Genomic DNA, 23,035 nt, shown 5'->3' on the forward strand with positions numbered 1-23,035 from the left:
TTTCCATCCATGATTGCCTGAAAACTTGTTGTGTATTTGCCATTTCATTTATCTCACTAAACCAAGTAATGCCTGATCAAATCTGCTCAGTGAATAATATTATGGTTTAGCATTTCCTCTACTTAGTAGGCTCAGCTACATATTTATTAAATATATCCTGGACAAGGTCAAAAGACAATGATAATGAAGAACAAACTGGTGACCAGGATGGTATGTTGCCTCCCTGGTGTGGGGATTCAGGATGCCTTGGAGCAGTTACAGAATATTCTCAAAGGGGTGTGAGCAGCCCTTTTGTTCACATTGTTCCCATTGGCACACAAGACATGGGTAGAAAAAGTGATAAGGTTTTGCAAAGTTAAAATAGGGATTAAGGAGAAAGGGTAAAAAACAGAACTTCAATGGTAGTAATCACCGGATTCGTGTGTTAGTGATGGTGGAGTGGCATCAGTCAGGGAAATAAGTATAAAGTTGGAATGTTATGTTATGGTTGTACAAGACATTGATGAGGCTACACTTGGAGTATTGTGTCCAGTTTTGATCACCCTATAGGATATAACCAATGTTCGAGGCTCTAAGTTATAGGTAGATGTTGGGCTGGATTCTTGTATTCTTGTAGCGCAGGCAACCTGAGACTCTGTATACATACAATCATAAGGGGCATAGATAGGATGAATACACAATCTTTTTTCAGGATAGGGGAATCAAGAACTAGAGGGTCTAGGTTTAAGGTGAAAAGGGAAATAGGAACGTGAGGGACAACATTTTCACACAGTGGGCACTGTGCATATGGAATGATGTTCCAGAGGAAGTAGTTGAGGCAGGTACAATAATAACATTTACTGTAAAATACATTTGGACATGTGAATGGATAGGAAATGCTTCGAGGGGTATGGACCAAATACATGTAAATAGGACTTGCTTAGATGGGGCTCCTTGGTTGGCATAGATGAGTTGGTCCGAATGGCCTGTTTATGTATCCTATGGCTCCATGTTTCAAGGACATTCAGGTAAGAGTTGCTATGAAATAAATAACATGTTGGCTGTGGTCATCTCTAACAGTAGAGTCAGTTTCCCTTCCCATGATATTCAATGACATTATATCAACTCATTATATCAACTCATATACCCATTGAGAAGAAGTCAAATGGACTAATCACATAAGTGCAAGAACAGATTATGGGTTATTATACCAGAGTGAGCCGCTCATCTCCTGACATGCCAATGCAATGCCTCCATCAAGAAGTCTGGAGTGTGGTGGAACGCCACATCTAAACATGGAAATCAACATCTGAATGAGTCCACTTCAACAGCACTGAAGAATTGCAGGGTGCATTTTAGCATTCAGGCTAAAACTGCGCACTGGATTTCTACCTAAACCAGTATTAACTGGTCATCCTAACCTCTAATCTCTACCAGCAAGAGGGACAGGATAGTAGGTGTGTGAAATACCAGCAAAGTTCCATTCTAACCTGGAAATAGATTGTGGTTCCTTCAAATCTCCAGGCTCATTGCCTTGAAACCCCAGCAAGGGCACTGCGGAACTATGCTCACTTGAAAGACTGCAATAGCTCTAGAATGCTGTGCTTATCATCGCCTTCCACGGGAAACTAATGACGGCCTTTATAACCTACATCCCGAACATTCAAGGCGGATACAAGGAACTGCACATGCTGGTTTACAAAAAAATACATAAAGTGCTGGAGTAACTCAGCAGGTCAGACAGCATCTGTGGAGAACAGGGATAGGTGGCGTTTCGGGTCGGGATCCTTCAGCAGAAGGTCTGAAGAAGGGTCTCGAGCCAAAATGTCACCTACCCACGTTCTCCAGAGAAGTTGCCTAACCCTCTGTATTGCTCAAGCGCTGTGTCTTTTTACCCGAAAATCATCACTGGACAAACGATTGTTTAAAATGTTGATATAATTAACGCGAGATGTTCTAGCGTCGGTTTCATGGTAGAGGTAATACTTCTATAGATGCCTTTCTCAAAGGCAGTTAAGCTACTTTAGGGAATCTATCCATTTGTTTAGACCGCGACTTAAAACGTTGATCCTACAGCGAAACAATCTATCCGAACGCGCAGATCAACTTTTATTTCTATGTGGTAACTGATGTCAGCTTGGTAGTCTTGTCCACCGCCGACATTAATTACATTTAGATGATACGACCAATGGAAATACATGACTAGTATTTCTACCTAACGCAGAGACCAAACGCAGAAGCTGAGGGCTAAATAATTTATTGGGATGCGCGGAAAATTATTATAATTTTATTCCCAGCTCCCGATTTATTTAAGAAAAAACATGGAATCGGCCAAGATCTGGCAGAACGAAGCTATACTGAAATGACTGCAACCGCCCATGGAAATATGAAGGTTGGCTCCTCACTGGATATCTGGGTCGGACAAAAGACCTGGTGCACCATACCACTGGCAATATAGCACAAGCTCTTTATATATAGATAAAACCCTGGATCTTCACGGTCAGTTTACGTTTATTTCTTGGAAAATACAACGATCTTTATGTTCTGCCAGTATAGAAATTGAAAGCATTAAACTATTCTGCGCCGATTACAATGTACAGCATTTGATTACTTCCCAATGTTTTCACACCTTGACGAGAAGCAGCTTTATTTTCCACATATATTTGTCACGTTTGTGCCAGAGCCTTTATTATTTCTCCGGTCAGTCGAAATGAACTAACTGGCCAATTTAACAGAGGGACAAATAATGAGAGGACAAACATAAACATTCTCAGTACTATTAATGTCTATTTCAGTGGTATTTATAACTCTGCTCCTAGTTCTTATGGGCATCATCGGCATTACAAATGCAGCTATTCGCGATAAGGTAACCCTGCCAGATATTCAAGACAGTTACAGCTCATAGTTATTCATTACTTTTTGGAACAAGCCCCACTAAGCTGCAGCTGTATTTACAGCTATCTATTTTATTTTATATTTTGCTGCAGCTGCCCATGCAGAAAATATGAGTGTACAGATAAACTAACATGAAATTTCCTATGTAGACTACATCAGTCATAGAGCGCGATATGGCGATGCAGAGCTGGATGGGTTGTGAGTGGAGGGGTGGGGGTGGGAGCCAACTGCAAAGCGCAAGCCGTCTCATTTACTTTTAGTTTCCGTGTTGATTTCATAAATTAACATTGAAGCAGTTTTATTTTAAGTTAAGATTTCTGTATCCATTAATTTGGGAGACGATCTTAACGTCCAGGTTACTATTATCCAGTAATGTTGATAATGGGTAAACACAATAGACTCGAATGAGGTCGAAGAGGTATGTGGGCACGTGTCCTTCTGCCTTCTTTTTAAACTTAAAGTTCATGCAGACGGTGTTCACAACACTGTAGGAAAAAAACTGTCAATAGGCCACCGTCAATATTGCTGTGTAGGCATTAATACCCATATAAATTATTTGTTTGGGAACGTAATTGCACATTGACAATATTCTATAAATTAAGACAATCTTACTAGTCCAGATCCGATCCAACCATATTTTCAAGATTCCAAGTGTTACAAACTCGACCTGCCATTAACCTATTATTGGATAAAAGCGTCAATCAAATCCAATTATTAAAAACCAGTGTTTGCCGTTTTTAACTAAAACAGCCCTGATACCTTGTAGACAATTATTTCCTTTGCATTATGTTCATAGGCCAAACAGTTTCCAACATGAAATGTATATTTCAATTCTATGCAATTTACACTTTGATAATTAATTGATATCACACGCTCAATTGTATTCAATAACCAAGTGTACAGAACAACCCACTGATAAATTATGATATTTTATAATATTTCGTTCTAAGATTTTTTTTAAAAGCCTTCCATTGTAAAAAATAACAAAAGATAAACGATTTTAACCTCAAAAAGTCATTTCGGTAATATAATCAAATAATCTGCCTTTGGAGTGATCTTTTAGGCTTTGATAAGGCATAATGCTCTTCGTCCTAATGTTAAATTTGTCCTGGTCTATCGCAGTACAATCACATCTCTGATAGGGAATCATTTCTGTTAAGACTTAAAATATACCGGCCTTTAACACCGCTCATGGTAAAATGCCTGTCTAGGAAATGTCTATATTTTTCAAATTGCGAGGAAACATGGGAAACTATTTTACTCAATGTCCTTCCTTAACAGTTGCTTTGTTTGGTTCCATCGCTGAGAGAGAGAGAGAGAGAGAGGGGGAAAAACGAACAGTCCTGCGGATGCATTGAATTCGTCATTAAAATTAATTAAAGGCTGAGTAGGTGTTTCCAATTTAATGAAAACATGGGATAATTACCACAAAGAAAACATATATAAATTACAATTCAGGTAGGCAGGCAAGAGCATTTTGCTATTCTGCAATCTCTTTTAGTGCCACAAAAAAAATCTATATAAGGTTTTTATGCCTTGCGTTCCAAAGTTATTCCTATGCATATCCATGCAATATTTTTCCGCTTTCCCTCGATAAAATTGCCAAATAATAATGAATCATTTCATAAATAATGGCTTGGCTGTCTTATCTGGGCAGGGCGGCCAGGGCTGGTTTCTTATCTCGCCTGGCCACATTGCTGTAGTGTTCCGCTCTCCATACTAAATAGGAAATCGAACGTGATGTAAAATCAACTCCACTCTCCAAGGCATAAGCTGCCAAAAAAACTTAATACAGCACAAAGATCAGCCATGGAGGGGGCTGAAAATGGCTGCTAACGCTTTTCTAATAAGCAAGGATGGTGAGTAGATTTCTAATTGCCAGCACTTAAGGGTGTTTTTTTTTTAATTCTTCAACACTTTAGAATGTCGAATTATACCTGATTTTCGAATCGAGTGTAAATAATTGCAACGTAAAAGTACTTTTAAAAATTGAAACGAAAAAAAAAAAAAAAAATGGAAATGGCTGCAAGCATTGTTTGAAATAATCCCAAGAGTGTGGAGCCTTTATTGGGACATTTATAATTGCCTAATAGATTATGTATAATGAAATCTTTAATGATATTTTAATTTGATTTGTGTAAATCGAGATGATTTTTCTAATGAAATAGCAACACAGTAACAGAAATGGATGAAGTCGCTTTAACGTTACGATGCATAGTTTTTTCACAATTGGCGTTCGGGCATCTGAGAATTTTCGGGTGAAAACGTTCATCTCTGTAGTAATGGATGAATTAATGGGATAAATGAAAACAAATCCGCCGTTTATAAACATTTATCAGGCTCATTTTAAGATACGAAGACTATAAATCAGACGATTGTTTTCGCCACGTTTCGTTCAAGGAATGCATACACAAATTGTCCGCTATTAATGAACCCACTCGGAGAAATGATGGGGGATTCGGACTATCATATGTTTCATTAGATTGAAGGAAGGATCTTAACAAAAGATGCTGAGAAACCTCAAAGGTGATTTGGCACACGTCAGTGCGGAATAAAGTTTCATCGACTATAATATAGATCATTGTCTTGGCTCAGTTTTCATAATAATGGGTGGTCACTTTAAAGCCAAACATATTTAGGTAAGAACTCAAAGCTTTCCAGCTTGTAAAATATGGTAGAGATGGTGGCGATATTAGTAACGAGTACCGCCTGCCCTCAAATCATCAACTCCCCTCATTCCGTCCCATTGTACTCCTCTGTTTATTTTGGCCTTTCCATTCCGAAAGGCCTTTGGTAGGTAGGGCTGTACACAACCCGGGTAGCCCGGAACTGCTAAATGCGGCACCGTCAGACTGCATGTCATGTTACTAAGACACAAGTTAGTTCTCTGCACATTTTAAATATATTTTCTTTTTGAAGCAATGGGGATTATTTTCTTTGCCCGGGCTATTCATATTCGCCGGCACGATGTTGACAAACTCCATGTTCTGTTATATGACATGCGGAAAATTATGTAATTGTTATTGTGCCGTCCTTCAATTTTCTTTTTAGGATTTTTGTTTGTCTGGTGACATAAGTATGCCAGTTACAATTAGCAACCTACACTTATGTTGGATACGTTATACGGTGGAGTCGTTTGGTCTCGAAGTACAATTGCAGACGTATATTTCTGAGCTCGTACACAATTAATTTGAAAAGATTACAACGTGCCCCGTAGCTTTAGAATTCAGGGACTATTTAAACCTAATCCTTAATTGATCAACTGTTTTAAGTATCTCAGTTGATTTTCCATAAACTGTGAAAAGCTTAATCCGTCCAAAAAGCTTCGTTTTCCTCTCTGAAGAATAAAAGAGCGCGGATGATGCAGGTGCGACTGTTTCTATGGACTTTAGTCCAGTTCACCAATAGCAGGGGGCAATAACTAACTCATTGAGATTGTTTGACATTGCCTGTGTTGTAAGGGGATGAAAATATGAAAATAGGCGCTTTATAAATGTTTAAAATACGACCAGTATTGCCTACAATATTATATGGATATCAAATATCCTTCAAATAAAGGGGTGACATCAATAAACGCACTGAAAAAGGGTCTCGACCCGAAACGTCACCCATTCCTTCTCTTCAGACACGCTGCCTGACCCGCTGAGTTACTCCAGCATTTTGTGTCTACCTTCGATTTAACCAGCACCTGCAGTTATTTCCTACACATCAATAAACGCACTATTTCTTCCGGTCAAAATCATGAAAAAATAGTACCTTCTTGGGAGAGTATTAAAAAAAACACGAATCATTGTATTTCGCATTACTCTACATTATCATCTGAGAAAAAGAATCAAGTATATATTTACAAGTGAGTTTTGATGGATACCGCTATACCCAAACAAATAAACGACCTATTTTTCCCTTTTAAGGCAAATTGCACTTGCAATGAAAGTCGATGGGAACATTTAGTCTCAGATCTAAATCTGTGACCCCAGGAATGCTGATGCTTTGTTAATGGTGTATATACACACATATATATATAAAATACATATATATATATATATATATATATAGCTGGTGTTAATAGTCACAGTTATGTCCATTTAATGTCACCAGATTATAAAGTTAGTGAATGCACTGCAATTGTCATAAAACGTTTACTTTATTATGCAAACAATTTTAATCATGAAGTCGCCTTTTCGCTCGAGCTGTTTCCCCTGTGCCTCATGGCAATGTCTCTTTCAGATGAAGTTGTTTCGCCATTTCTTCCAACCTTTGACGCGAACTCAGTTAAGACAGTGACGAATTCCATACTTCAACACGATGATGGAAAAGGTCGGATTGGATCCTGGTGAAAATCGCAGCGATGATCTGAGCCCCGTTGAGAAAGATTCCCCAGGACAGGCAGCGGGACGGACGAGCGAGCCTGCAGACCAATCCACCGAGGGACAGCGGGTCCAAGCTGAGCAGCAAACTGCGTCAAATGATGGGGTTTCCAAGGAAACCAGGCACGATTCCCCTGATCCCCTATCGGAAGTGCCCGTCATAAACCTAATGCAAAGAGGGGTCCAGCCTATAAATGAGAGTGATCAGAAAGGCACGTTTACTCATTCAGTGCCGACCACCGAGTTGTCAAGACCCCCTGTGCCTCTGACTCTGCAGAGCCCAGTGAACGAGAATCGGATGGTCCAGTTAACGGCAGCGCATCTCACCCTGCCTGCAGCCAGAGCGATGCTGTACAACAGCTCGTCCCAGTATCAGACCCTGCCTCTTCTAAGCAGGTCAGTCTCCTTATGGAAAATTAGATTCGAAAACTATTTCTCTTCTGATTTTTTTTCGATTGTTGCGCTCAACTCGAACTTGGCAAAAACTAAATTGCAAATAGATGTAATCTGTGTTCAAAATTGTTTCTCGAATCATTATAAATTGAATTAATACCAAATTACATGTGATTTGTAAAATGCTATTCATTGTAATAGTCATTCAATGAGAACGCATTTAGGCGTGATGACATTTACTGTGGGGATGTGCACTGCTTATTAATGATTATGTTGATCGATTAATAGTATTAAATTGTAAATAAATAGTATTAAAGATGAATAGTAACTTGTACCATCAGACTCTATTTACTTGGAGCATGTTCTTTTAAATCATTGCCCGCGTTTAGTGATGAAAATCCGGAATCTTGTGTATTAATCTCCCTTTCTTGTTCCAATGACTACTTCAGTGATCCAGAACCATTCAACATGTTCCCCAGTAACAGAGCGAAACGAAGGTCGGGTCCTTACGAAGTGGAAGTCACTACTACTGGTATGGACCATCAGCCTTTGAATTCACTACATTTAAACCGTACACGTCGCTGCCCGCGTTAATACAGTTGCTAGGTGCTCGATTGCGAAGACTCGAGGAAATGTGTCTTGTAGTCTATTCTGCATCATTCCTTGAAGAGAGAATCCTGCAGATTCTACAAGACAGATAGTTGGTGCCACGGTATAACACAGCGCATAGATAAACAGCTGCATTAATAAAACTACTATCAGAAATCGTTCTCTCAATGACCTCCCATTTGCTTTCCTTGCTGTTGATTTGTTACAACAGGTCCTTACATGTCTCTACTCTGCTTTTGCGCATCTATGTACAGGTATGCACTCGGCCATGTGCGCATCCACAGACACCATAGACCATTCTGCTTGTGCATCATTTTAATGAAGTTCACCAAATTTCCCTGTGTTATTGCTGACATTTTGACACGATTTTTGGTTAAAATCCCGGCTGTTCTTTATTCTCCCAGGTGGCTCGCAGCCTAAAATCGTGCGGAGGATCTTTACAAACAGCAGGGAGAGGTGGAGGCAACAAAATGTCAACGGAGCCTTTTCTGAACTTCGCAAACTGATCCCGACCCACCCTCCCGACAAGAAACTTAGCAAGAACGAGATCCTCCGCCTGGCCATGAAATATATCAACTTCTTGGCCAAGCTCCTGAGTGATCAGGAGCAGGAGGGCGAGCAGCGAGGGTTACAACTAAAAGAAGGGGACAGTACCAGATTGGCCAGCGATGACATCGAGGAGATGTCTCCAGAATCGAGCTGTGGAAGTTGTTTTGATGGAACAGGAAGCCCGGGAAGCCTAAGCGAAGAGCACGATCACCTCGAGTCACGACACGGAAACCACCATCACTCCATACTTCCTCCAGATGTCAATGGACAACGGTGATATCCTTGCAACAAAAAGAGCCGACAGGGAGAATGGAAAATTGCAGCTAAAAGATAACAGACTGTTACACTTACCACCGTCTGCCGAATCAATTAGCGTTTTATTTTCATTTTCAGTACAACATTATCACTAACATTTTCAGGTACAAAAAATACTAAATGACTGTCTTGCTGGATGTAAATTAGTCTGTTATCGGATTTACGATTGACACTGTTTAAATACAGGATGTAATATTTCCTAAAATCGTGGTACATGTAAATATTGTACGAGCTTCGAGCGCCGTATGTGGAGAGCAAATGGAAAATTTCCATGGAGCAAATTCTCCGTCATGGAAAATTCAAGGCGGCCAGGAGTAGTTTTATTTAAAGCAGTAACATTTCCCCCTGACATGTTGCATGTTAGGCTTTTTATATCGACATAATCAATTCATACACTCTAGCCAGGACGCACTAATCATTTGTCAAAGAAAGACTGAGCAGGAGAGGTACTTTGTTTTACATTAAAATGTGGTCCCCGGAAAGGGATCCCGGGACTTCAAACGTAAATATAAATTAGAAGACGAAATGAAATTAAAAAAAAAAACTTGAATTGTTGAGACATTTTGCAATCTAAGTTTTTTAACCCCCCCCCCCCCCCCCCCCCCCCCCCCCCCCCCCCCCCCCCCCCCCCCCCCCCCCCCCCCCCCCCCCCCCCAGGTTTAATCTTTGAAAATTTAGATTTCCTAGGATAATTATTTTGTATATTTTCGTGGTTTGGTCGAACCACGTTCTATGTATTGCCAGAGTTGTTGCAGCTATTCACAGGTCCTTGTTTCTTATTTCTGTTGGAGAAATGATTATTATTTATTCCATGTCCTCAATACTTAAGCTCATTGACGCAACTAAACTATCAAGCATTTTTTATGGGTACAGATTGTGACATTTTTCCTGAGTACTTTAACATTCTCAAAAGAGGAAATCATGTATTTAATAATTCGATGGACAATGTGTTGTTAATTTTAACTATAAAAGGCATGGTACACTCCTTATTTTCTACATTCGCTTTTGCCTGCTATATGTATTGTGAATACCATAGTATATAATTCACGCTGCACTTTCAATACATTTTGTATGTGTTTTTTTTTCCTGCGTTTGCAGAGAGATTGGGTAACGAAACCTGTTAACTACTACAATGTACATTCTGACGGGGCAATTTTCAATGGTATTCTTTGTAAAGCCTAATGTGGCTGCAAAGTTTGCGTGCAGTATGTATATCACGTATTGTTGTAAAATATATGCAATGTTATATTACCAAGAATTTACTTTTAATAAATTGTATACAATTTAAACTAATTGCATTTCCTACCTAGTCTGTACTGTTTTACTCCCATTCCAAAAAAGAGACACCGATCAAATAAGAAACAGGAACATTTACGATTTCAACATTTTTGTTTTAATTTAGATTTTTTGGGAGGTTTTGTTTTTTTTTAAAGTTGTAACCAATTACTGAGGATCTGTTCAGGAATTATATATTATAAGGTTTAGCAAATACCCACATTTACATTGATAACAGAATGGAGACGTTCATATCTGCATTGTAGACCAATATACCAGGGAACGTGCATTTTACTTTTTGTTGAATAACATACTATGTTAGTAAACACGTTTCCATCTCTGTATTGTATGACTATTATATATAGGGCATGCACACCTTTATTTATTCTTTGATGTATACCATTCTGCCTCGTAAATACTTAATCCCCTAATCAAACCTACGTCCCCGTAGGGAGTCGAGCGGGTTTCCACTGCTCTCTCCCACCTCTCCCTCTCACCTCTACCTACACCCCTCTCAACATCATTCCGCATCCCACATATTAGTCAACTTATAACATGGAAGCGGATACATATAAGGTGTCCAAATTTACAACCTTACTGCCCACCCACACGACAATTTCATCAAATCAAAGCATATTTTGAAATGTGACAATTGTTATCTTTTGCAAAGAAAGTGAACAGCCAGATCTGACAATTAGATGTCCGTACTTGATTGCTTTGATTTACTGCAAGGGGAGACCGACATTTTGCGTTTTAGATTAATTTTCAATTATAATTTAATTGGGGCTTCATTGTAAACATACTCATTCTGCGTAATTCGAAAATGCCCCAGAAGCTGTTTTAGACCGTTCTGTCTCTGATTTAGTAATCCGCGGTTGCTCTTCTCAGCCTGTACCCAACAACGTGTAATCTCCATATAAAGGCCACATGTCGGGATTTGCTACGCGTAAATTGGCACGTCCGAACGACTGATAAATTTGGAATTGCACGATGCCATGCCATTTCAATAAAAACCTTGCTAAACAGAAAAGCAAGCATAGCTCTATTTCACATTTTTATGGACCATCAGGTTAAACCTTTGCACGGAATTCAGGAAGTCCAGTCCTTTTTATACTTTCGGGGATCTTATACGGCTCTTTCGTGTGTTTAGTTTAGATGAGAGATACAGCATGGAAACAGGGGCCCACCGAGTCCATACCGACCATCGATCACTCTTTCACTTGTTCTAATTTTCCATTCTCCAACCAGTTTGATTGGAGAGAATAGAATGATTTTCCTATTATTTTGCGCTACTCCGATTTTGCACTATAATCTTGCACCCTTCTTCCGTTTTTCACTTGTCATTCTATTTATTGTTGTACTTATTATTATTGTAACTACACTATGAACCTCGTGCAATGGAAATGTGTTCAAGGAAAAGCTTGGAATCCTTCAAGGACACTGTTTGTCCACCGCCACCAAGAGTGGAGAATTGTCATCACCACCACCCAGAGTAGAGCAATCTCCATCCTAGACATGATGTCCTTGGACAGAATGGTTAAGGATGGAAAATGCAGCATTAATATTCCATTTAAATCAGAATATGGAGATCTTTATTTTAGTTCCCTAACATACTCTCTATAGCACTTCATCATTGAAATTTTCCCTTAACTTTTAATTCTGTCGCGAAGTATCTGCAGAATAAATGGTAAATGTGAAAGACAAGAGCACTGGGAAATAGTTCAGTCAATGGAAGTGGCTTGAGGGCAGTTGGTATTGCTTTTGAGGAGGTGCTGAAGGTCCTAACGCATTTCAAGGTAGACATATCTCGGGCTTAACCAGATATAAACGAGGATATTGTGGAAAGCTAGAGAAGAAATTGCAGATGCCCTGGCTGAGCTTTATGAGTCATCATTAAATACGAATGAGGCAGCTAAATGTGATGCCTCTGCTTAAGAAGGGCTGCATGGAAAAGCCTGGGAACTATATGCCAGTTAGTTTAACAACTGTGGTCGGAAATTTACTAGAGGGTATTCCGATTGATAAGATATACATGTATTTAGATAGACAAGGGCTGATTAGGGATAGTCAGTCTGGTTTTGTAAGTGGGAGGTCGTCTCTCACAAATCTGATTGAGTTTTTTGAAGAGGTGACCAAAATGGTTGATGAGGGCAGAGCTGTAGACATTGTATATATGAATTTCAGTAAGGCATTTGACAAGGATTTGCATGGTAGGCTGCTCTCGAAGGTATCACATGGGATCATAGGAGAGCTAGCCAACTGCATAGATAATTGCCTTCATTGAAGGAAATAGAGGATGGTGGTGGAAGGTTGCTTTTTAGACTGAAGGTCTGTGACTAGTGGTGTGCCTTGGAGTTTGGTGCTGGCCCATTGCTGTTTGTCATCTATATCCATGATTTGGATGAGAACATGATTAGTAAATTTGCAGTGGCACTAAAGTGGATGGCATTGTAGCTAACAAAGTTGGTTGTCAAACACTGCAGCAGGATCTTTTGATTGGTTGGGCAGGTAGGCTGAGGAATGGTTAATGGAGTTTAATACAGATAATTGTGAGGTGTTGCATTTTGGAAAGTCTAATCAGGGCAGGACTAATGTAGTGATTCGCAAAGCTCCGGGGAGTGTTGTAGAGCAGAGGGAGTGCAGGTACATTGTTCCTTCTCCCCAGAGATGCAGTCTGTCCCACTGAATTACTCCAGCTTTTAGTGTCTGTCTTTGATTTCAACCAGCATCTGCAGTTCCTACACATTTGGAGTGTTCTGTTCAGTTTTAAACAACCTATTATAGGAAAGAGGGTTACACAGAAAAGCTGGAGAAACTCAGCGGGTGCAGCAGCATCTATGGAGCGAAGGAAATAGGCAACGTTTCGGGCCGAAACCCTTCTTCAGATAGGAAAGATGTTGTTAAGCTGGAAAGGGGCAGAATATGTATGACAATGTTTCCAGGACTCGAGGGCCTGAGCTATAGGGGGAGGTTGAGCAGGCTAGGACTATTCCTTGGAGACAGTGGAGTGCAGGAGGATGAACAGTGCTCTTATAGAGGTGAATAAGATAATGAGAGGAATAGATATAGTAAATGCACAGAGTATTTTACTCAGATAAGGGAATAAAGAAGCAGAAGGCATAGAATTAAGGTGAGTGGGAATAGATTTAATAGGAACTGAGGGGCAACATTTTTACACAAAGGGTTGGAAGTATATGGAATGAGCTGCCAGAGGAGTTTGTTGAGGCAGATATTATCACCTTTAAAAAACATTTGGACAGCTTTATGGATGGGATAGGTTAAGAAAGATATGGGCCAAACATAGGTAGGTGGGACTAGTGGAGATGGGGCATGTTGGTCGGCGTAGGAAGTAGGGCCGAAGGGCCTGTTTCCATGCCATATGACTCTATAATACAACTCTTCACACTTACTTCCCCAGTATCTTCATTATAAATATTTAATCTTTGCTTTTCCCATGTTAATCCACATTAAAGTGATAAGCGAAATCCTTCTGCAGAAATTGGGGAACAATAAATATTGCCTGAACAGCAATACCCAGATGTGAGTGAGAGGAAATGAGTTGACGTGGGGAGATTTTCTCCTTCATTGTCAGAGTTATAACCTGGGACAGAAGAATGTTCATCCATTGTAGAAATATATTTATACTCTCCTGAAATCAATAGAGATTATAATTAGATTCCATCCTATGATTATATGATCTGCTTCCCCAACTTAAAGCATAAAACATAGAACAGTATAGTAAGCCTACAATGTCAGTGCTGAGCATGATGCCATGTTAAATTAATCTCTGTCTGCATGTGATCCATACTGTTCCATTCCTTTTGAAAACACTTTTAAACACCGTATCTGCCTCCACCACTGTTCCTGACAGTATGTTCCAGGCACCCACCACCCTCTGTGCAAATCAAAACTATCGCTGCACATCTACTTTAAAGGTTGTCCCTAGAGCACCTTAAAGTATGTCCTCCAGTGTTTGTCATTTTCACCGTGGGATGAAAGGTTCTGAATACCTATCCTATCTATGTCTCTCAAAACATTATATACTTCTATCAAGCCTCCCCTCAACTTCTGGTGCCCTAAAGAAACAATCCAGGTCTGTCCAATCTATCCTTACAGCTAATAGTCTCTAATCCAGGCAGCTTTCTGGTACATCTCTTCTGCACCTTCATGCCAAATCATTACAATTCTGGTGGAAGATCATTCTCTCTCCACAAATATGGTTCATCCTACTGAGTATATCAAGAGTTTTTCACTCCTTTTCCAGATTTTCTGAATCTTCAGTACTTTGTTATTGGTTAAAATTAAAGCTGTGAGTTTGTAATGCAGCAAGTGCCCGGGATTGCTCTGGCAGGAATTACATAACATAACATTTTCTATTAGTTTGGCTGAAAGATTAACAATAGACTCCTCCTAGGAACAGAAATGCAAATGGCACCAAAAATGGATTTAAAAAAAAGGTTATAATAATTATTTCATGTTGATTACATCAACAAGAAGCAAGAATCACATTAACACACATGCATTATTTGATTATGAAGCTTGTGCAGTCAGCAAAACTCCTGCTCTTTAATGGATATCCTCCAGTTGGGGGAAGTGCAGGAAATTAGACTCCAGTGACATAATTTAAAGACAGCCCACCGACCTTAACAAGGTTCACTCTGGCTGTCATGAATTATGCTTTTGAGCTGGAAATACAAAGACCAAATAGTAATAAAGCATTCACCTTCATTGGAAGGGTGCAATGCAATGAGAGTGGCCTCTCACAGCCCAATATCCCCAGCACTGACGTTGAAGCTGAACTTAGTTATCTCCATAAGTAGCTGCTATAGTTAACATGGAGTAACTCAGCATCTCTGGAGAGAAGGAATGGGTGACGTTTCGGATCGAGACTCTTCTTCAGATGAAGGTAGACACAAAATTAAAGATAGACATAAAATGCTGGAGTAACTCAGCGGGACAGGCAGCATTTCTGGAGAGAAGGAATGGGTGACGTTTCAGGTCGAGATCCTTCTTCAGACGAAGGTAGACACAAAATCAAAGGTAGACACAAAATGCTGGAGTAACTCAGCGGGACAGGTAGCATCTTTGGAGAGAAGGAATGGGTGACGTTACCCATTCCTTCTCTCTAACGATGCTGCCTGGCCCGCTGAGTTACTCCAGCATTTTGTGTCTACCTTCAATTTAAACCAGCATCAGCAATTCTTTCCCGCACCTATTGTTTACATGCCTGACTCCCACTCCCAACGCAAGCTGCTGCTGGAAGAACACCAACTCAGTGAAAGATGTTCTTTGGTCTGTTCGACGGTGAAATGTCCATCGGGGAATGTTGCCGACTGGCCCATTCCAGACTGCTGGAGTAGGTGCTGAGGGACAGACTGAAACTTGGTGCAGCCAACCGGAAGGCTCCGTGAGAGAGGACCACAGTCTAGGATCCTTCCACTGCTGGATATCGAGGTGCTGAGTCCAGAGGAGACACCCGTCAAACAAGGGAAGGAATATCACCTATGGGGGGGGGGACATATAAGTGGCAAGTGTGTAGGAAAGAACTGCAGATGCTGGTTTAAATTGAAGGTAGACAAAAAATGTTGGAATAACTCAGCGGGACAGGCAGCATCCATTCCTTCTCTCCAGTGATGCTACCTGTCCTGCTGAGTTACTCCAGCATTAAGTGGCAAGTGTGCTTTATTTAAAGATAGGGGTGAACTCTTCCGAATATGACTGTATTGAATGTACAGATGCAGACAATGTATGAAGAGTTTTTTCCACAGTTTTACTTTGTATATTTTTTTTATTCCAATTAAAGATTATTACTAAAATTTAAAAAAAAAAAATTCTGTTCCAAGCTTTATCATGAGAAGAGAGTACCAACTAGGGAAGGAAAATTTCAAACATGGGCTCAAAATCCCCTTAAAGAATTATAACATCACCACTGATCATATGAAACTTACAAAATTTTTAAGGGGTTGGACAGGCTAGATGCAGGAAGATTGCTCCCGATGTTGGGGAAGTCCAGGACAAGGGGTCACAGCTTAAGGATAAGGGGGGAATCCTTTAAAACTGAGATGAGAAGAACTTTTTTCACACAGAGAGTGGTGAATCTCTGGAACTCTTTGCCACAGAGGGTAGTCGAGGCCAGTTCATTTGCTATATTTAAGAGGGAGTTAGATGCGGCCCTTGTGGCTAAGGGGATCAGAGGGTATGGAGAGAAGGCAGGTACGGGATACTGAGTTGGATGATCAGCCATGATCATATTGAATGGCGGTGCAGGCTCAAAGGGCCGAATGGCCTACTCCTGCACCTAATTTCTATGTTTCTATGTTTCTATGAATTTGCAGCACTTGGCTGCTGAATATGGAGGAGTATTCTGGATGGTAATAACTAATGAGAATCTTGAGGCTTTGCATCAGGATTGTGTGCTGTAGAAACTAAATACCTGTACTACCTCACCAGAACACTGGAGGTTAAGGGAGATTGAAGTATATAACATTACGAAAGGAATAGATAGGGTACACAGGCGGAACCTATGTCCCAGGATGGAAATATTAAATACCAGGGGACATAGCTTTAATGTGAGATGGGCAAAGTTTAAAGGAAGTGTGTAGTAGGTATGTTTTTTCACACAGTGGATGTGAATGCCTGAAACATGCTGCGGGGGGTGGTTGTGGAGACAGATACGATAGTGACATATAAGATACTTTTGGATAGGCACATACCCTCCATAATGTTTGGGCCAAAGACCCATCAGTTATTTATTTGCCTCTGTACTCCACAATTTGAGATCTGTAAAAGAAAAAAATTACATGTGGTTAAAGTGCACATTATCAGATTTTATTAAAGGCCATTTTTATACATTTTTATTTCGCCAGGTAGAAATGACAGCTGTGTTTATATATAATCCCCCCCAATTCAGGGCGCCATAATGTTTGGGACACATGGCTTCACGGGTGTTTGTAATTGCTCAGGTGTGTTTAATTGCCTCCTTAATGCAGGTATAAGAGAGCTCTCAGCACCTAGCCTTTCCTCCTGTCTTTCCATCACCTTTGGAAACTTTTATTGCTGTTTATCAACATGAGGACCAAAATTGTTCCAATGAAAGTCAAATAAGCCATTAATGAGAATGAGGAACAAGAATAAAACTGTTAGAGAAATCAGCAAATCCTTAGGCTTACTAAAATCAACTGTTTGGAACATCACTAAGAAGAAAGAGAGCACTGGTGAGTTTACTAATCGCAAAGGGATTGGCAGGCCAAGGAAGCTGATGACAGAATAATTCTCCCCATAATAAAGAAAAATCCCCAAACTCCTCTCTGACAGATCAGAAACACTCTTCAAGAGTCAGGTGTGGGTTTGACAGATATACAGAGCCTACATTGCAAGATGCAAACCACTGGTTAGTCACAAAAATAGGATGGCCAGGTTACAGTTTGCCAAGAAGTACTTAAAAGAGCAACCACAATTCTGGAAAAAGGTCTTGTGGACAGATGAGATGAAGATTAACATATCAGAGTGATGGCAATAGCAAAGTATAGAGGAGAGAAGAAACTGCCCAAGATCCAAAACATACCACCTCATCTGCGAAATACGGTGGTGGGGGTGGCTTGGGTATGTATGGCTGCTGAAGGTACTGGCTCACTTATCTTAATTGATGATACAACTGCTGATGGTGGTAGCATAATTAATTCTGAAGAATGCCTCAAAACTCATTGGCCGGCGGTTCATTCTACTGCAAGATAATGATCTCAAACATATTGCTAAAGCAACAAAGAAGTTTTTCAAAGCTAAAAAATGGGCAATTCTTGAGTGGCCAAATCAATCACCCAATCTGAACCCAACTGAGCATGACTTTTATATGCAGAAGAGAAAACTGAAGGGAACTTGCCCCCAAAATGAGCATACGCTAAAGATGGCTATAATACAGGCCTGGCAGAGCATCACCAGAGAAGACACCAAGCAACTGGTGATGTCCATGAATCGCAGACTTCAAGCAGTCATTGCATGCAAAGGATATGCAACAAAATACTAAACATGACTACTTTCATTTACATGACATTGATGTGTCCCAAACATTACGGTGCCCTCAAATGGGGGGACTATGTATAAACACTGCTGTATTTTCTACATAGTGAAACCAAAATGTATAAAAATGACCTTTATTAAAATCTCAAATTGTGGAGTACAGAGGCAAATCATTAAATGATGGGTCTTTGTCCCAAACATTATGGAGGGCACTGTAGATGTGTAGGAAATGGATGGATATGGATTATGTGCCAGCAGATAAGAGTTGGTTTTGGCATAACTTCAACAGAAATATTGTGGGCCTAAGGACATGCCATATGCTGTACTGTTCCGTTCTTCCTTCTATGTTCACAAATCATCAAACCACCTGCCCTACCAAGCACCTTCCGTCGAAGAGTCTGTGGTTCCCACATTGACCTCACCTCAGAACCCACAAAACCAGAGTGTAAGCAGGACATGATCCGTCCCAAAGGACTGCTTAAGATAGAGAAGAAGATTGAGTGATACTGCTATAACCAGTCAGATTGCGGAAATAGAATGATTCTCCTGTTCTTTTACACTACTCCGATTTTGCACTATAATCTTGCACCACTCTTCTGTTTTGCACGTCATTCTATTTATCGTTGTGTTAAAACTGTATGTATACTATATACTTTGTGAACTGCATGCAAACTGCAAAATCTCAATGCACCCTGGAGCATATAACAATAAACTAATCTAATCTAAGAATGGAAATGTTACTTATATAAATTATCGCAATTGATTTTATGCACATAAGTTATTTATAACTAATCACCGCATTTGTTATTTACTATAGAATTTACCCCGATTTTGGGAGAAGGTACCATAGTTTGCTTCTGTTATTTTTTACTGAGTACATTTATTTTGTATGCTATACAATGGCTGTTTCTTACGTCAAATTTTCCATTGTGTTGGTTATAACTTCTTTGAAAGGCAAAAAAATGTCGTGCAAAGTGCAATGTGTGAACTGCAAATGCACAATGAAATTATTTTCTCATAAGCAGCACGGTGGTGCAGCAGTAGAGTTGCAGACTGACAGCGCTTGCGTCGTCGAAGACCCGGGTTTGATCCCTACAAGTGCTGTCCATACAGAATTTGTATGCTCTCCTCATGACTGCATGGGATTTCTCTGAGATCTTCGATTTCCTCCCACACTCCAAAGACGTACAGGTATACAGGTAAATTGGTTTGGTAAATGTAAAAAATTGTCCCTAGTGTGTGTAGGATAGTGTTAATATGCTGGGATCGCTGGTGAGCCAAAGGGGCTGTTTCCACGCTGTATCTCCAAACCATAAACTAAAACTAAACAGTCCAGTACAGTATAGTCACACAGTACAATATTGCCATCACACCTAAGCACATCCCCGATTGACAAATTGTACAGAAATAGTCTACTGATCCCACATGGAAGAGACACTATGTTTTGGTGTGATTATCAAAGTTCAGTCCACACTCTAGGTATTACAACTGGTACCGATTACATGCAAGCCCCAGGCTGCTGTGGGCTTCCAGCTGTCGACTTCCCTTGGACGTGTGGGTCGACCTGCGAACCGACGTCCCTCTCCTCATCCCTTTGTGCCCCAGGGATACCTCCCGCAGCCAACCTCGAGGGCATGAGAGGCCAGGTTCACTCTCCTCTCCTAATGGCCTCTGTTGTGAGGATTACTGGTCTATATTGGACCAAGTTACTGTACATACTAAAATGTGCCAAACTCAAATGCTACATTTTTTAATCAACATTGCTTGTAAGAATTTCCATCATTATTTGGCTGGTTCTAACATACAGTTCTTCAAAAAAAAAGGAACACAAAACAATTTTTTTGGAAAATGCCATAGAATTTCCATTTCGAATATGAATGGACTGATAGTCTGCAGCTATGGATCTAATTTCCTTGCTGTCTGATTTCCCTCTAATCTAAAGCCATGGAGTAGCTCGCACAGAATGCCCACTATTGCATTACCTTCATGTAAATTCCATTAGGATTATTCTAGGCACCTACCTACTTTACCTGCTTCATCTCAAGGAAGGTGTTTGAAGCTCCTTATCCCACCAATGGCTCAATGTTTCAATGCTGCTTTTATTGTTATGTGGGAAGTGCCAACACACAATCAAATTATTTTCTTATAAACACTCCAGTAAAGTATTGCTATACCTAAGCACATCCACGATTAGTGAATTGTACAGAAATAGTACACTGATCCAAGAGGCAAACCTTGATGCAAGAGGCGTCATGTTTTGGTGCCATTTTCAAAGTCCAGTCCAGACTCAAGGTAATATGAGCGGTGCCAGTTCCAGGAAAGGCCCAGGCTGTCGTGGGCCTCCAGCTGTCACCTTCTCTTGGACATGTGGATCAACCAGCGAACCAATGTCCTCTCCTTGCCCGTCCACTTTTTTTTCCCTGGGGTGCCGCCTACAGCCGACCTTAAATGCATGTTAGGCTAGACCCCTAACCATTCGGTTCCCTCTGCTTCTCTTACCAGCCTCTATCCTCACCTGTTGGGACTATTATCATCACTGGCTCCATCCTCCAGGTCTGTGGTCTTGGGGGGACGAGCAGGGGCCGGCTTGATGGCCTCCCCTTTGCAATCCACGGTCTGCTGAGTCTTGCATTGGGCCGTGTGGAACCGGCTTGGCAGCTGCCCCCTGCAGGCTGCGGCCCTGTGAGAACATTTGCCTTGTGCGGCCATCTGGGAGCTTTAAGCACCCACAAATGTTTCAGCAAAAAAGCTGATGGGTTCCCAGGGAATTTTTAAACTGTGGGCTCTCCTAGTGGAACAGTGATTTTAACTGAATTTTTTTTTACTGAATTTACTTTCTCATTTGTACTTTAATCACCAATACCCAAAATGAATACACATCATTATTAGCTTTCTGTGTGCTTTAATGATAGTTACATATGAAAATTAAGCATAGACAATAGACAATAGGTGCAGTAGTAGGCCATTCGGCCCTTTGAGCCTGCACCACAATTCAATGTGATCATGGCTGAGCATCACCAATCAGTACCCCGTTCCTCCCTTCTCCCCATATCCCCTGACTCCACTTTAAGAGCCCTATCTAGCTATCTCTTGAAAGTTTCCAGAGAACCGGCCTCCCTCGGAGGCAGAGAATTCCACAGACTCACAACTCTCTGTGAGAAAAAGTTTTTCCTCGTCTCCGTTCTAAACGGCTTACCCCTTATTCGTAAACTGTGGCCCCTGGTTCTGGATTCCGCCAACATCGGGAACATGATTCCTGCCTCTAGCATGTCCAAACTCTTAACAATCTATATGTTTCAATGAGATTCCTCTCATGCTTCTAAACTCCAGAGTATACAAGCCCAGCCGCTCCATTCTCTCAGCATATGACAGTCCCGCCATCCCGGGAATTAACCTTGTAAACCTACGCTGCACTCCCTCAATAGCAATAAAGTCCTTCCTCAAATTAGGAGACCAAAACTGCTCACAATACTCCAGGTGTGGTCTCACAAGGACTCTGTACAATTGCAGAAGAAATAGTTCAAAAATAAACTTGGATTATTCAGGAAGTAAAACATGGGTCTAAGTTTTCAACCATAGTCATAGTTATGGAGTCATACAGCATAGAGACAGGCCTTTTGGCCCAACTTGCCCATACTGACCAAAATGCCAGTCTACACTAGCCACACGTGCGTGCTTTTGGCCCTTATCGTTCTAAACCTTTAATATCCATGTATGAGTCCAAATGTCTTTTAAATATAAAAATAAATAGGTGCAGGTCACTTGCAAGATTCTTATTAATGCTTATTCTCACAACACTTGATGTAAAACCAATCCTGCATCAATCTGTTCAACTTCAAGTTTCAAGTTTACATTTATTATCATATGCACCAATTCGTACAGTGAAATTTGAGTCACCATACAGCCATACGAATAAAAAGAACACAACACACAATAGAATTTAACATGAACACCCCACACAGCGGAATCAACGTTTCCCCACTGTGAGGGAAGGCAATAAAGTTCATTCATCTTCCTCTTTGTTCACCCGTGGTCGGGGCCAATTGAGCCCTTCGCAGTTGCTGCTAGAGTGGCACCATTTTCAGGCCCTCTCGCCGGGATGATCGGAACTCCGACGTCTGAACGGAAGACCATTCTCAGCGGCTTGGAGTTTCCGCATCGGCCACTTCTTACCGGGGAGCGCGGCTTCCGAAGTCCACAGGCCAAGCTGGGCAGAGATTCAACACTGGTGGCCCTCGGCAAAGGGATCCCATGACTCCGCGATGTTAAAGTCAGCACCGCCCACGGCTAGAAGCTCCGCAACCACAGCTCCACGATGCCAAAGCAGCAGCTCAACACTCCGGAGCTTCAACACGGCGATCCCCAGCAAGGCATCGCCCGCTCCACGATGGTAGATCAGTGCTGCACCGCTGCTGAAGCTCTGGTCGGTCTCCGGCAGGAAAGGCAGCGCCAATCCAGATGCTAGGCCGACGGGGGGGGGGGGGGGGGGGGGGGGGAAGACGCAACTCGGAGAATAGTCGCACCCTCGACCAGGAAGTGACTGAGAAACGGTTTCCCCTTACCTTCCCAACCTCCCCCACATAAAAAAGACTAAGAAACCTCCAAAAACATACTTTAAAACAGACTAAAACAAACAA

General features: G+C 41.0%; 1 protein-coding gene across 1 annotated transcript; it reads left to right on the top strand.

The window, feature by feature from the left end:
- Window positions 1-306: 306 nt before the first annotated feature.
- LOC129700965 (T-cell acute lymphocytic leukemia protein 1 homolog) lies at window positions 307-9,729 on the top strand. Its single transcript, XM_055641825.1, has 4 exons — window positions 307-4,733; window positions 7,102-7,637; window positions 8,084-8,166; window positions 8,648-9,729. The coding sequence occupies exons 2-4, from the start codon at window positions 7,180-7,182 to the stop codon at window positions 9,067-9,069; spliced, it is 963 nt and encodes a 320-aa protein (XP_055497800.1). The 5' UTR covers window positions 307-4,733; window positions 7,102-7,179; the 3' UTR covers window positions 9,070-9,729.
- The last annotated feature ends 13,306 nt before the right edge of the window (window positions 9,730-23,035 follow it).

The sequence above is a fragment of the Leucoraja erinacea genome, chromosome 10 (genome assembly GCF_028641065.1).
Source record: "Leucoraja erinacea ecotype New England chromosome 10, Leri_hhj_1, whole genome shotgun sequence".
Taxonomy (NCBI): Eukaryota; Metazoa; Chordata; class Chondrichthyes; order Rajiformes; family Rajidae; genus Leucoraja; species Leucoraja erinaceus.

Coding starts and splice junctions, on each gene's coding strand:
- LOC129700965 (XM_055641825.1), top strand. CDS start 7,180: ATGATGGAAAAGGTCGGATTGGATCCTGGTGAAAATCGCAGCGATGAT. Junction 7,638..8,083: donor ACCCTGCCTCTTCTAAGCAG/GTCAGTCTCCTT, acceptor TGACTACTTCAG/TGATCCAGAACCATTCAACA. Junction 8,167..8,647: donor AGTGGAAGTCACTACTACTG/GTATGGACCATC, acceptor TTATTCTCCCAG/GTGGCTCGCAGCCTAAAATC.